General features: G+C 54.9%; 1 protein-coding gene across 1 annotated transcript; it reads right to left on the bottom strand.

Moving 5' to 3' along the window:
• Positions 1–2,509: 2,509 nt before the first annotated feature.
• On the bottom strand, positions 2,510–13,889 carry PSMA5 (proteasome 20S subunit alpha 5). The gene is made up of 9 exons (XM_040616684.1): positions 13,742–13,889; positions 12,638–12,704; positions 10,250–10,376; positions 9,157–9,224; positions 8,247–8,354; positions 8,094–8,152; positions 7,070–7,172; positions 5,802–5,888; positions 2,510–2,792 (listed from the first exon to the last, which is right to left on the bottom strand). Exons 1-9 carry the CDS (start codon positions 13,768–13,770, stop codon positions 2,715–2,717), a joined length of 726 nt encoding a protein of 241 aa, XP_040472618.1. The 5' UTR covers positions 13,771–13,889; the 3' UTR covers positions 2,510–2,714.
• Between the last annotated feature and the right edge of the window lie 634 nt (positions 13,890–14,523).

The following is a 14,523-nucleotide window of genomic DNA, read 5'->3' as shown; positions in this document are numbered from 1 at the left end:
CAGCATCGCACGTCGGCCACGTTGCACAAGCGGGCTGGAGCGGGGCCCTGCCCCCCCCGGAGCGCTGGTGCAATACACGGCGCGACAGGGGCCGGGCAGCTCCCGGAGGGGGGTGAGGGGCTGTGCCCCGGTGCCCCCGGGCAGGCGGAGGGGGGCCCGGGGGGGCTCTGCCGCGGCACCTCCAGCTTCGCAGAGGGAGAGGGGGGGGTCAAACCCCCCAGAGCCTCGGCGAGCTCGTGCTCACCCCCCCCCGGTCCCGAAAAGTGAATTGCCCTTGCGCTGCTGTGTCATCCTGCCGCCCGGGCCGGTTGTTTTCCTTCCTCTTCCCCTGAGAAAAGGCGGTTTGGCAGGGGGGGAGGGGGAGGGGGGGTGTCAGTGCGTGACCCCTCCCTCAGCAACAAGCTGCTGGGGGCCACCACTCGCCCAAGGGGCAGGTAGCCCATAGCCAGAGGATGGGGGGGGGGGGAAGATAGAAGGAAGGGCTGTGCCCCCCCCCCCCCCCCGCCCCAGGTCAGCCTGGAAAGGGCTCGGGCTTCCCCCTTGCCAGCGGGGATCAGGAGGAGCACAAAGCCTCGATTTTCAGGGACACAGGGCACTCGGGGCACCGCTCTCATGTGACGCTGCCACCCGCAACCATGTGCCAGGGCAGGGCACAAAGGACCATTTTCCACCGGAGCACAGCGCCGGGAAGAATTGGCTTTTTGTGTTTCTTAGGGCACAAACAAACCCGGGAGCAGCACCGCCTCCTGCGACGGCAGAGTGTCACGGGGCAGGGTGGGTTACAACAGCTGGGATACTCCTGTCTCCTTCCCGAAGGGAATATGAGCAAGTTTTGGGATGATCTAAAGCTCTGAAGCATGGTAAAGCTGAAGATAAAGGCAGCAGCTGAGAGCAGCCCCCGTTCCACCTGCAGGGTGGGTTGATGCGGGCGATGCTCAGGGTGGTGCCCCAGCCATCATCCCGGCCTGCTGGATATTCAGGACAGGCGAGCTTCCACCCCGGAGCCACCCTCATTGCTGCAGATTCATCTCGGGGACAAGGAGTGCCACCCAGAGCAGGTACCACGCTCTAAAGCTGCACAGGTAATGCCGGGGGCAGGCTGGCTTCCCCACCGACAGCCAGGGGCAGGGGTGGGCTGGGTCCCCCCCCATCCAGGCTACAAAGACCATTTCCCCAAAGGGTAAAGTCCACCGATAATCTGGTTTGTTTGCTCTTCCACCTGCAGGTACAGGTGGTGCGTTCAACTCTCCACCACCTGGGGCATCGCCCAGTGATCCAGTTTGTTTCCTTTAGACGCAAAGAGGGGGAAGCTCACAGCAGGAACTCCTGAGAAGGCGGCGCTCGGCTGTTCTGAAAACTGAGGTTACCCAAGGACTGATCTTCCAGCCATGAAGACCTGGCTTCCCTTCCTGCACGTCTGGCAACGGCAAGAGAGGAAAAAATTAATGGGATTGGCATTTTCCCTTCCGGAAGAGGTAAAGGCTGGCAGGTGTGAGATCAGCCGAGGTTTGCTGTGACTGTTCGGCTTTGCCAAGCGATGAAACGGCTGGTGGAGCATCCCTAGCGCTGAACCGAGAGGGAAGTCACTCCTTCCAGCCAAACGTAACGCTGGAAACGTCCCCACTTACCAGGCAAACCCCCTCCCGGCAGCAGCACAGGCCACGTCCATCTCTTCCGTGGCAGACAACGTTGTTTTGTTCAGGGTGAACCAGTAATTTCTCAAAATAGGACAGAGCGGAGCAGCCTCTGCTGCCTGCCAGCGCTCACAGGCCAGCACGGGGCAGGCTACCAGGGGCCACGGCAGAGCTCAGAGCTGCCTTTCCAGCCCCTGATGCAGGCACGCTGTTGTAGGAAAACATTGTACTAATCTCAGTTTATTCCCTTACCAGACCAATCTTTAACGCTCAGATGCTATTTTGAGGCCAAGGATAGAGATGTCTGCTGGGGACAGAGAAAGAAGAGCACCAAGCCCTGTGAAGTAGATAAGCTGAAGTTTGCTGGTCGCAAGACTACCCTCAAAATCAAGCGGTACTTGCACAATTTAATGTCCCATTAACCACAGACCTGTTCCTGCTTGGCGGGCTCTGGTCTATCACAGCCCTTTCCAGGTATTTCTAAGCTCCGCCAAAAGGACACGCAAAATCCAAGCCTGGTTACGGATGTCCTCCCTGGAAAGGAGTTAGAGCTCCAGGTAATCCAGGGCAGACTAAAACCGCTGGAGAAGGACAAGGGCAACGTACCGAACAGGTACGAGCAGATCTAAAAATCTAACGTTTTTCTAGACTCGGGCGAAATTACACACCGATCTGTTGATGCGATGTCACCGCGCTCTCCACGAGAGGGAGACTTGCTACTGCCACAGCACGGACCCAGCACCGCACCGCCACAAACCTGGCAGGTGCTGCTTCGCCCAGCACCAGCTTCTGCAGCAGATGTTGCCCTCATCTGCCCCTGATTTTAGCTATAAATGGCCCCCTCGCCTCAGACCTCCACGATGAGGAAGCCAGGATAGCGTAACAAAATGATTTATTATCATTTCCTCTTACTGTAGAGATCAGTTATGTACAGAAACTGTAAAAAAACCTCAAGAGCCTTCTAAGAAGAGCAATTACAGATGCTGCTGGAAAACAAAATCACAGGTACTGGAAGGAACCGAGAGTCAGTTCGCTTTGATCGCGGGGGAACGAGCCTTTGAGAGAGTCTCTCTCTCCTTTTCAAATATCCTTGATGACCTCTTCAAGCTCCTCTTTTGTGTACATGTGGAACTTCATCCCAGGCTCCACTGTGGCAAGCTGAAAGAGAAGGAGCAAGGGGTTAAGTGTGCCCGCATATGTGAAGTGACAGCATGGGGCAGGGAACAGAGAGCAGCCGCAGCAGACAGAGCAGCTGTTCCTTCTCAGCTGCCTGATCTGCCAGCCCAGCAAGATCATTCCACTCCGTAACATGCTCTTTGATTCCCTAAAATAGCTGCCTGCTGCAGAAATAGCTTTTAATTGACTCAGTCTCCTCATAGTAGCAGCAGCAGGGAACGTCTATTGGGAACAGGCAGGCTCTGCTTCTGCTTGCTGAGGAAAAAGACCCCGTGAACACGAGTTCTTCATCAAACACTCCTTAGAGAGGGGCGGTTCACCGTGCCCTCAGCAGAAGCGCCTCTCCTCCTCCGGTAACTAACCAAAGGCACAAATCCTGGCCCATTACGTGCCTTATGAGACCCAAGACAGCAAAACACTCAAGAGGGGACTGGGGGTTAGCTCTGGGAAACAGAGGCAGAGGCAAACCTGCCTTTTGATCACCAAATACCAACAATAAGCAAGCCACGGTGCACCTTGCAGCAGCCTAGTGCCCTGTACAAGCAGGCCAAGGAAATCTCTTCCAAGGCAAAGCCCAAGGGACAAAGCTGGGGGACGACACGCTCTACCCTGCCCCTTTGCCAGGAGCAGAGACAGCATCCAGGGCAGACAGCTGAGACACTTCACAGGGCGCGCACCAGAACAAGACATACTTGCAGAATGACCAGGCTGGAAAAGGAATGTAAGCAGGACTTCGGGTCGCACCTAGCTTGCGGTACGAGAGCCCAAGATACAGGCAGCTGCCGCGGGCAGGCAAGGCAGCAAGCTTGCAGGAGCTAGCTGGGATGCTCCAAGACCTCGCCTGCAGCCACCCCCTGGCACCAGGCACGTATCTTTACTCTTAAGGGATTGAAGTGTTTGGTTGCAATAAGCTGAAGCTGCAGGAGGGTCCTGGCAAATCCCAGAGCTCTTCATCCGCTTCTCCGCTTGCAAGGTCACCCAGAAAACAGCATGAGATGGTAGGACATGCTTCTGTGGTAGAGGGAGGGTACCCAGAAGCCTTTCACAAGGAGAAACATCCCAAACACAGCCTGAGAGCCCCTGACAGCCCAGGCTTTACCTGGCGTTCTCAGACACGTCAAGAGACACTTACAGATGCCACTTCAGGCCCCTCAGATCACCTGTATGGGCACTGGCCTGACGCTACACCCACATGGACTCAGCGACACACATACAGGCACCCTAACCCCAAACCACGTATTCAGAGACGCCAAGTACTCCACTCAAACCTGTGCCTCACCTTCTCCCTACAAGCAAAAGCTTCCCTCAACTTATTCCCTTACAGGCTTCACAGGGAAGTAATTAATTTAGAAGCCTAACATTGTTTAAGGCTCTCCTGACCCTTGCTGGCGACAGATTTAACTCTTTCCGTGACCACACGTTGCCCTTTCTCTCTGCTGCTAGATGGAAAACCCCATACAAGAGGTGGAAGCAGCTAGAGTAAATAAACCTGAACGCCACATACTTCTAAAAGGCTGGAAAGCAAACCAGCTACTTCAGGTAGAAGACTTTCAGCCAGAAGGGTGACTTGAGTCAATAGAAGAGACCTTTTAATCCTCAGCGCATTCTTCTCATACTTCACCCTGATATGATTCCTCAACACATTCAGAGCTTTGCCAAGCACAGTTAAGCCCTGTTAAACGGGGACATGACATAAGGATACTGTACACGCTCCCCTGCCTCAATTTCTTCGCACTGTATGCAGATCTTCCAGAAGAGACCTGAAGCTGATAGAGAGAGAACTGATCAGTGCGGGTTGGGAGAGCATCTGGGGAAGCAGATTTCAGCTGGCCAGCATCGCGTCTGGACAGCGTCTAAGTTTTCAGCATGCTGTTGGCCCTTTCCCCCAAAGACAGCCAGTTAATCACGTCAGGAAGGGTCCCCAGCAGCAGTTATTTAATAAAAAAAATGGGGTGCACACTTTTAGGCTGTTTGGGAAATGGGTTCCCAGCACTGAGAGGAAAGGAACAGGACAACGACGGGAGGAGAGCAGCTCAGGAGCTGGAATGACATGATTTGAAAAGGTCTAGTGTCTCATAACCCGCCAGAAATAGAAGCAAACTCTATACGCCAGCCCTGCTCATCATCTATGCATTATCACTAACAAACTGGAAGGGTTTTTACCTTTGCTGCCTAAAAAGGAGCACTGGAAGTCTAACGAGCAGGGTTTGAGGGGAGCGGTGCCACTACATCTGTGGGGGTCTCCGAGAGCACTGCACGCTCGGGTCAAGCTGAGCTCTGCGAGCCCGGCCACTTGTGGGCAAGAGCCGGAGGTTAGAGGAGCATATTCACACCCGGAGGCTTCACCAAGCTTCACCTCTTTGGTCCTCCTGTCCAACAGATTTTTGGCCCTGACCCAAGACTGAATATAGCAAGTCCAGAAGCTGTATAATTTTCATTCCTTCTAATATTACAAGTACCACGGAAAAAAAAGAATGGCTAAACCAAGGGGAAGAAAAAGCGATCTGGCTGGCACGGAAGGTTCCCACTGGCTGACTCGGCCCGTGTAAGGTCAGCAGAGGCTCCAGCCCACATCCAGGGAGCCCCGCAAGAATCACTGCTGCCAGCACTCATGGATCAGCCAGGCTGCACACCTCTGCAAGTCCAAAGAAAGCTCCAACCTTCCCAATGTGCCGCACATGACATGCTACAACGGGCAGCTCGAACGCGCCAGAACATCTGCAGCCAGCCAGCCGCTGGCTTGGGAAACCTCGAGCGGCTCCACCAGCTCACCCCTTGCTCCAGAAGCAAAGACAAGCCTCCTCTCCAGAAAGCAAGCAGGCAGCTTTCTCACCTGGATGTTTAAAACGCAAGACCCTACCGACCAAGCCACTCGCTGTGCAGCCAGCAGGATTTGCACCGAGGAAGCAAAGCCTACAGGCAGCGCAGCTCCCTGCTCCGTGCCAAGCGCTGCAAGCTGCCATCACACGCCGCTAACGGGGTCACAGTTACCTCAATGTTGGTTGCATTCAGTTTCTCCTCCATAACTTGTTTCAGGATGACGAGGGAAGATTTGATTGCTTCTTTCAGCGTCATCGACTGTAAAACAAATCAGTCATTAATTGCACTGTTGACGTTCAAGGAAGTGCTTGGACGTTTCCCCTTTGACCGCGAAAAGCGTGCTGCTCTCCCCCCTGCTCTTCTCAAATCCTTCAAGCTGTCGCTGGCAGCAAATTGAAAAGCTTATCAAGTTATCTACAGCATCAACAAGAGATCAAAGTGCACTGTTTGGGCAGGACAGTGACAATTGCAAGGATGGTGACTTTCTGCTTCTGTGTAACTTTTTACAAAGCTTAGGAACTGTTAATCTGGGCACATAAACCTTACTGTCAGGATCGGGACACAAGGGCCCACTTCTCTTCACCAGTTACTGTCTATCAAGCAGTTCCTCCCAACAAACTCCAGCAGGAGCTCCGAAAAGCCGGACTCCCTCCTGGCAGAAGCCTTCATGCTTTAATCATTTAAATCCCTGCAGGAGGGGGAACTAGATCCAGAGGGCAATGCAACATTCGGAGAGTGACAATAGCTGTGTTTGCAGTTACTTTGCACTTGGAAGACAGTAAACAAGCCAGAGAGCCCAGAACTTGGGACAATTCTGTTAGTGAACAAATTAGGTTATTAAGTCTTAGGCTGGAAGTCTTCACAGCAATCAACACCATCAATTATGCTTCTCATTACAGTGTTTGGTTTCTCACTACACAAACCAGGCACCTCCCTCCTCATGGAGGGAAGAAAGTTTGCATTTGATATTAAATAGGATCAGTACTTGCAGCGTAAAATCCATTAACTTCACTGGCTTAACAGATCTGGTGAAACGAAGCCGCTTGCTTTAGCTCCTTATGCTTCAGGCTGCATCCATACCAAGCCCCGCTGCTGACCAGCAGTTCTTTTATTTATAGAGTACTTCCTGACATGGTCTTAATTATCACCCGCTAGAGGCGGAGACCGTCGTCTCAGACACCGGTCTCGTGTTCCAGCTGCAGCCCTGGGGGGAAGCTGCTGGTAGTAGTACTCTCCTCACCGTAGAGATCCTCATCCAGCAGCTCAGCGCTGACACCTAATCACAGGATCAACTGCCAAGGACCGAGTCCCACCCTGACGAGCTCACACACCTCCTCTATAGGGCAGGAGGAGTCCTGTGAATCACTCCTCGGGAAGAAATGTAGGTCGCGAGGTACCTCTGTAGCTTGTGAGATATCAGCCCCAACCCAGCCTTTTACCTTATGGTAAACCTCTTGCAGGGAGCTCTGTGCGCCTTCCGAGGCGGAGCCGATCGCTCTGGCGTCGCACTGCACAAACGTCCCCGAAGGGTCCATGTGAAACCTGCAGGAACACGGGTGTGCGTGAACAGCCGCTGCACCCCACCCCACGGCACCCAGAGGGCTTTCCCACCAGACCCACGGTGCTCCCAGAGCTCCCCGGCCCCACTCCGAGGCCCCACGCTGCGCCCAGCCTCCTCTCCCTCGCACCTGGTGGCCTCAGGGGACTGCTGCTGCCATCAGCACAGGTCCACACAGGAGGAGACCTAGGTCTGAGGAGCACCACAGCCACCGGCAGACCCCCGCTGGGCTGCTACGCTGGGAGAGCTATACACTCCTGACACAGCCCTCCATGCTCAGAGCAGAATCATTTTCCTTTTTATTTTACACACACACCCCCTTGGTTGTTTTTTTGGGTTTTTTTGTTTGTTTGTTGTTTTTTTTTTGTGGTTTTTTTTTTTTTTTACTAAACCCAGCACGTTTTTGCTGCTGCTCCTGGGAGGGAGACGGTGGGGAGACCTTATTGGGCTGGCTCTTCCCACCGCCAGCGGAGGCTGAGCGCTCAAGTTCAGGTTACAAGCGCTCCACCACCTCCCCAAGGAATGTTACAGCAGGCTCCACATATTATGTTACCAGTGGCTCTGCTAGTCCTTTAGGGAAAGGTAAGAATATACTGGGGATGAGGAGAGCTTTAACACCTCCCTCCTGCCCAGAAAACCATGTTAAAAAAACAAGGATTTGGTGAAGACTTGGCAGTGTTCTCTTCAAGCCCCAACCAACAGCCAGCACTCAGGCTGCTGCAACCCATGCTTTGAAAGGAAGGGTTTAAAAGCATTAACACACACGTCAGGTACATAATGGGATAAACCCCAAGTATTTGGCTTAAGTACAATCCCAGAATGAAGCCATTAAAATGTCCTGGGAAGTTTCAGTAGAGGTTCTGCCTCTTCCCAGAGCTGGTCTGGATTAAAAGAGCCAAACTTACAGCTGGGGTCCCTTCTCATCAACTCCTCCAAAAAGCAGCGCAACGCCAAACGGACGAGACTGCAACAGAAAGGAGCCAACAGGTTAGGCAAGGCCGAGGGCAAAGTCAAAGAAAAACCAACAGCACCTCCCCAGAGCACCCCCAGCTCCGCACCATCGCCCCCGGGTCCGCATCCTCCTCCCCAAACTGGAGCGCCAGGTTGGACACAGCCTGCGTCACGCTCTCCACTGTCATGGTTTCATTGTAGGTGAACCAGTGATTCTGCAAGGGAAAAAAATTAATAAGGATTCCAACTATCACCTTGTTCCCAAAATAACAATAATCCTGGATTGTTCACAGGGCGGGCTGGAGTGATGCCCTGCATAGCCACAAAGACACCTTCCCTCCAGAGCCCCTGGGCAGGCTGCTGGCACCCAGGGCACGGCCTGTTCAGCCACAAAACAGAAGCACCAGGAAGAGAGTGGGAAGCGCAGAAGCTGGGAGGCTTGTGCAGGGATCCCCCAGAAAAGCTTGGGATAACCTAGGTAGGTCTTGAGATGCCAACAAGGAAAATACAAGGCTGGAGCACTTCATCCCAGTATCTGTTTCTGAAGCGATGGGGTTATCCACTTCTCCAGGGGGTCGAGGAGTGCTGCCCTGCAGGGAAACCCCACTGGGAAAGTCTTTACTACAGCACAGAGATTTGTACCTGGGACCTCCGAGCAGCTGAGGCACCAATTACATTTAAGGGGCCAAAACCATAACCAATATAACCAGTCTTCTGTCAAAGCAAAGTTCTAACACGCAGCCCCACACATGCACCGAGGCACATCTGCCAGGGCTAAGAGACCACTGGAGACCCTGCTGTAAAATTCCCACCAAACGTGCAATACCAAAGAGGAAAAGAATATGCACGAGGCTCCACCTGTCCTGCAAAAACCCCGTGAGGAAAGCTACACTCCCCGCAAGCCTCCCACTCCACACCAGCTCCTCCGCTGTAATGATCTTCCCGTGCCAGAGACTTCCGAGATGCCCCCCGAGACTGGTGCTGGTGTTTTAAGAAGAGAGAGATGTCAAGTCTTACCTGAGTCTCCACTCTTGCTTTATCAATTAAAGTCTTTGCATCAGCTATTAAGCCACTCATGGCACACCCTGGAATCAGAGAGGGAAAACACGAGTCATTTCACTGATTATTTGTGAGGTGCTCATCCCTCAGACCTCCCAAAGCCCGCAGTGAAACAGAAAAGGCTGCAGGGCAGCGTGTGGCCCTGCGCAGCAGCACACAGCAGTGCCGCACCGCAGCCTGCTGGAGAGGATGGGATTGAAACAGATTTGCTCAAGAGCAAGGATGGCCACCCAGCTGAAGGGCAGGCAGATCCCAGTTATCCCAGTCACACCTGCCACCCACTCCATGCCTGAACTGGTTAAAGGCAACACGTTTGAGGCCTTCCAAGGGAAGGTAACGGACAGAAATGCAGAAACCGTTTTGAAGAGGAACGCCTCTGTACCCTCCATGGGGAGGGCTGGCTAAGGCACACTGGGGGGGGGGGGGGATGCAGCAGGAGCCTCCAGCCCAGATCCTGCGCCAGGAGGAGAGGGGCTGTATCGCAAGCACACCAGAGGAGGAAATCAGACACTTGGAGAGCTCCTTCCACAACCCATGTCATCAGCAACATGGGTATTTTGGAGGTCTCCTGCTTTTCAAGGCGACATATTTGGTCAAGAGCCTGCCGTGGCCCCCCTCTCGGTGCAGAGGCTGCTGCGCGCAGGGGCACGGGCTAACATTAGTGCTCCCAGAGAAACTGGCCTCCGGTCAAGCCTTTTGCAGTAATTCCCTGCCCTCCCAGATCTAAATTTGGGATGAGCTTTCATGAGAGAGGTCACCGAGGCAGGGAAGGGGGGTGCTTCAGCTGCCTCTTCCTGCTCCTGTAACTATGTCCTGCTGGCCTGGAGCCTGGAAAACCAGTGTACCAGAACCTGGTGTTCAGGGATGAGCATTCCCGTTCGGCTCAGCAGAGCTGTCCGCAGGGAAAGCTAGCCCTGAAACGCTGCTTCTGAAACTCCCAGGGGACAGAGTGTTATTACATATATATATATATATAATCATATCCAAAACTCAAGGGATGCTCCCAGGGCTCCTCCAGAGGGGCACCCGAAGCTCACATCTTTCTCTTTACCTATGTGGGAATCGATTTCTACAATCTTCTCAATGCTGCTGGGTTCCATGAGCGGGGAGGTGATCCTCTTCTCCACAGCCAGGCAGACACCCTCCGAGGTCTGGATCCCGATGGCCGTGGAACCAAGCTGAAAACCACCGCACAGTTACCACCCACCTCACCCGACACAAGGTCTAGCCGCGAGAGCTCGCATAAATATAAACGATGCGATGCCAATTTTGACTTCTACATTTTGTTTTCAAGACAATTGCATCACCAACACAGAAACCTACCCGCAAGACTCTACGGCTTTACACACCAAATTTTAAACGATACGACTTGAACTAGGAAACTGGAAAGGTTAAACTCTTGCTGCTTCTCAGCTGATTAGTTCATCAGAACCCAGAGGGGCTGCTGCAAATCACTAATCTCTTCCCCAGCCAACATCAATTTTTACAGCTTAAAACCTTATGAATTTAAAAGGCCTGGCAAATCTTCCTTCGCAAGACAGAAATTAAATTTTAAAGTGAGAGAGGAGGATTTCACATAACGGCCTTAGTTCTGACTGCATCTGCACTTCTGGCTTTGGCGTTTTTCTTTTCATTAGCTCCTTCTCTCCCAAGTGTTCTCATATCCACAAACTTTACAAGAATAAAAGTGTTTATGTGCAGGTACCATTTTCCAGGCAGCAGTTAATCACCTACAGCTGACACCGCAGCAGGTTTTACCCTGGTCTTGCAGGACACCTCAGTGTCACCATGGCCACAAGCACAGCTGACAGGGGGTGTCAGGCCCCTACCTTGCTCCCAGCACTTGCAGCTTTGCCACACTGGGGAATTTACTGGAGTAACTGTACTAGCTGTTGTGTAGAGATGCTGACTCCGAATAGCCCAATCAGGCTACATGGCCTAATTGCAGCAGCAGGCTTCCCCAGGTAGCTACCCCTATAACCACAGGCCTGGCAGAGAGGAATCTCCCTGCCCCGTTGCAGACAGCCATGGTTTTAGGCATTGCCCAACGTTCCCGTCCTTTAAGCACGCAGCACGCCACAGCTGTGCACAAACCCCAAGGGAAGAAGGGACAACGGGTGTCATTTCAGATGTATTTTTGTTAATGAAGCTACAGCACACGAATAAAAACTCCTCCTACACCCCTAACGCAGGGGCACCACGTGTAACGTGTCACAGGAGCCACCCGAGCGGCAGCAATTTCGTCGGTAAGCTCATGGGCTGACCTGGAAAAATGAAAAAGCCAGACAGCTTCGGTACGATTGCTATGCTAGTAGATATATTTGTAATTACAGAGTCAGCATGGTAACTGACATCCTTCCGGGAGTTTTTACTTCCCAATGCCTTAATAAACATTATTACTTTTTGCCCCCTCCTTTAAGTAGTGCCCCCATGAGCTAAAGCAATACAAGAAAGATGAAGCCAGTACCCTCTTTTCCCCCTGTGCAAACACAGGCCTGCTCGGGGCTTCTTCACGTCAAAACTTGACCAGCTTCCCCGAGTTTAAACTTACCCGCAATCAGCGCCCACATTCTCAGAAACAAGAACATTTATCAAGAACACTTCGCGCCCCAGAAAGACCATTTAGCTCCGCAGAGGTAGGTTTGTTTGCTCGTAACAACCTTTGCCTTCAGGGTTTCAAATTCACCCGAGCAAACAGTGACACACTCCAAGCCGCTACAGCGGCAAGCTAAGAAAAGGAAAGTTGACCTAGCAAGAGAAGAATTGCCGCTTTGTGTTTAAGTTATTCCATATTTATAAAGCCCATGGACCAGAAGGGAACGCTACATTAAGCTCAGGGAGGTGAAGAGAAAGCAGAGCACTCATCTGCTCTTTGCAAGTGTTTATGGACACGAAGTGCACGATGCGCTGGCAGCGCAAACTTTTGCAGGCAGAATAACGGTGCACAGGCATTCAGCACCCCTCGCTTCAACGTTAGCTTTTAGTAGGTCCCATTTAGGGATTAACATCTCTGGGTTGTGTTTGGTTTGGGGGTAAATTGGTTGGCAGGAGGCAGGGAGGGGAACATTCCCCTGCATCTGGGGGAAATCGATGGCTTTTGATCCTTCACGACCCATAAAGAGCAGAGCTGCAGGGGGGTTCGGCTGGGCAGATGGAATCAAACGCTGGCACGCAGCTCTCCTACTACAAGCTGTAGGTGAGAGGCTAGCAAAGAGCTGCCAGAGCAGTGGCACGCAGGAGTGGCACCTATGGAGAAAGGCAGCAGCACCCATTCAGTGTTGCGTACTGCCCTGGGAGCCAGCCAAACCCTGCCTCGCTGCAGAGCAAGACCACAGCCCAAACAAACAGAACTTGACTGTTTTATTTTTGATGAAACCCAGACTTCGGGCTTGAAAGAGCCCTTAACATCAGTTTGGCAACCGGACGGAGCTGACGATACCTTTATGGCCTCAATGGCATACTCCACTTGGAACAGCCTCCCCTCCGGAGAAAAAGTGTTCACACCCCTGAAAGAATGACATCAGAGACGGTGTAAAGGGCACAAAACTGATGGCTCACAAGAAACACAGTTCGTTATTCAAGAGTGATGGCAGAAAGGGCGATGCCAGCCGGGGACAGGTAACACAGGAGCAGCAGCTGGGACATGTCACGGCTTCGCTGGAGCCCGTCACCCTCGCGGCAGGGTCTGGATTCAGGATAAGGTTGGTTTTCATGGCACACTTGACACTGTGGATGCTGGAAGCACATTGCCTTCACACTCCAAACAGCGCGCCTTCTCACAGCGCCAGGAGAATTTTGTTTTACCGGCACAGACCTGTTCCCGTCTCTGGATACCTCATCCCACCCACCTCCTCCCCACACACCAGCCCTGCCTGGCTTCCCCCGCTGCTCCCAGCCCACCACACCGGGCGGGAGACCCCTGCCCTCCTCCCCCAGAGCCCTTGTGCCTGCGAGCAAGAGCAGTGCTGTGCCCAGGGCCTCCACCCACACACAACACCCTCCAAGGGACTTCTCCAAAAGCCTTCTTAAAACTTCTTGAAAAGCTTCCAGAAGACATTTAACAAGATAAACTACAGCTTTAAGAGACACTACCACCCCCTCCCACGCAGCCTCCCCCCGCACCAGGGGCCTCGGGGCCTCTCAGCACTGGAAACTCCCGGTCACACGGGACGTGCCCTCCCTTCTCCCGTATTTAACACAACTGGGCTCTCCAAACCCCAAAAGGAAACAGAAAGAGGGAGGAAGAGCCGCCGTAGAGGAGGGACGGCCCCAACCCGGACGGCCGTACCGATACCCAGCGAGACGGGGGTCCCCACGGACCGGGCGGAGTGGGCCGGGGGACGGGCAGGGGCCCTTGGGCAGGGCCCAAGAGGGCCGCGGTGTCCTCGCCAGCTCCTCAGAGCGGCCCCACGACGAAAGGCGCCGGACAGGGCCTACCGGGACAGGGAGGGTGGTGACCGGCCGCAGGCCCGTGACTCAGCCGGAGGCCGCGGGCGGCGGGGAAGGCGTGGGCGGGGGGCGGCGGGGGCGGCAGGGTACTCACCGGTCGTACTCGGAGCGTGTGAGGAACATGGCGGCGGCGGCAGCGGGACGCGGGGGTCGCGGCGGGGAAGGGGCGGCGAAGGCGGGAGCGCCGCTCTGCCCTCGCCGGGTTCTGCTCCGCCGCTTCCGGCCAGCGGGCCCGCACGGCGCAGGCACCGCCCCGCGCCCGCGCCCCACTTCCCCCCGCGCCGCCTGGCCATTGGGCCGCATCGCTCGCCAGCGAGCCAATAAGAAAACGGGGAGGGCGGGCTCGGCGAAGAGGATAGGGGCGGAGTGCATGCCGGCGGGGATTGGAGGGAGCTCTGGGAGGGGCGTGGCCAGGGAAAGGGGGCGTGGTCATATCTCAGCGGGGGTCAGGGAAAGAGGGCGTGGCCACGGCGCGGGCGGGCGCGGCCGCGGGCACCGGGCGGGGGTACCGGCCCGGGGTGCCCGGGGAGGGGGTGCCCGGCCAGAGGCATCGCCATGCCCCAGGGCCCTCCGGCGCCGTGGCGGCACCCGGGCACCCAACTCCCGGTGCGGTGCCGACAGTCCCGTTACCGGCCCAGTTACGGGCTCCCGTCCCGTTGCAGGGCTGAGGGGAGAACCGGGAGAACTGAGTGGGGGTCGGACAGCCCGATGGACGGACGGACGGACACACACCCCCGGGGAGGGCTGCCCCTCCCGCTGCGGGCCGGCTCCACGCTGGGCGGAGGGTCCGGGGGCGGACCGGGGCGGGGGGCTGTCCCGGGGGTGGCCGGGGGCGGACCGGGGGCCCTGTCGGGGGCGGGGCGGTGCTGCCCGCCC

This window comes from Falco naumanni, chromosome 17, assembly GCF_017639655.2.
Source record: "Falco naumanni isolate bFalNau1 chromosome 17, bFalNau1.pat, whole genome shotgun sequence".
Taxonomy (NCBI): domain Eukaryota; kingdom Metazoa; phylum Chordata; class Aves; order Falconiformes; family Falconidae; genus Falco; species Falco naumanni.
The sequence above is the reverse complement of the archived record's forward strand: the minus strand, read 5'-3'. Positions and strand labels throughout refer to the sequence as shown.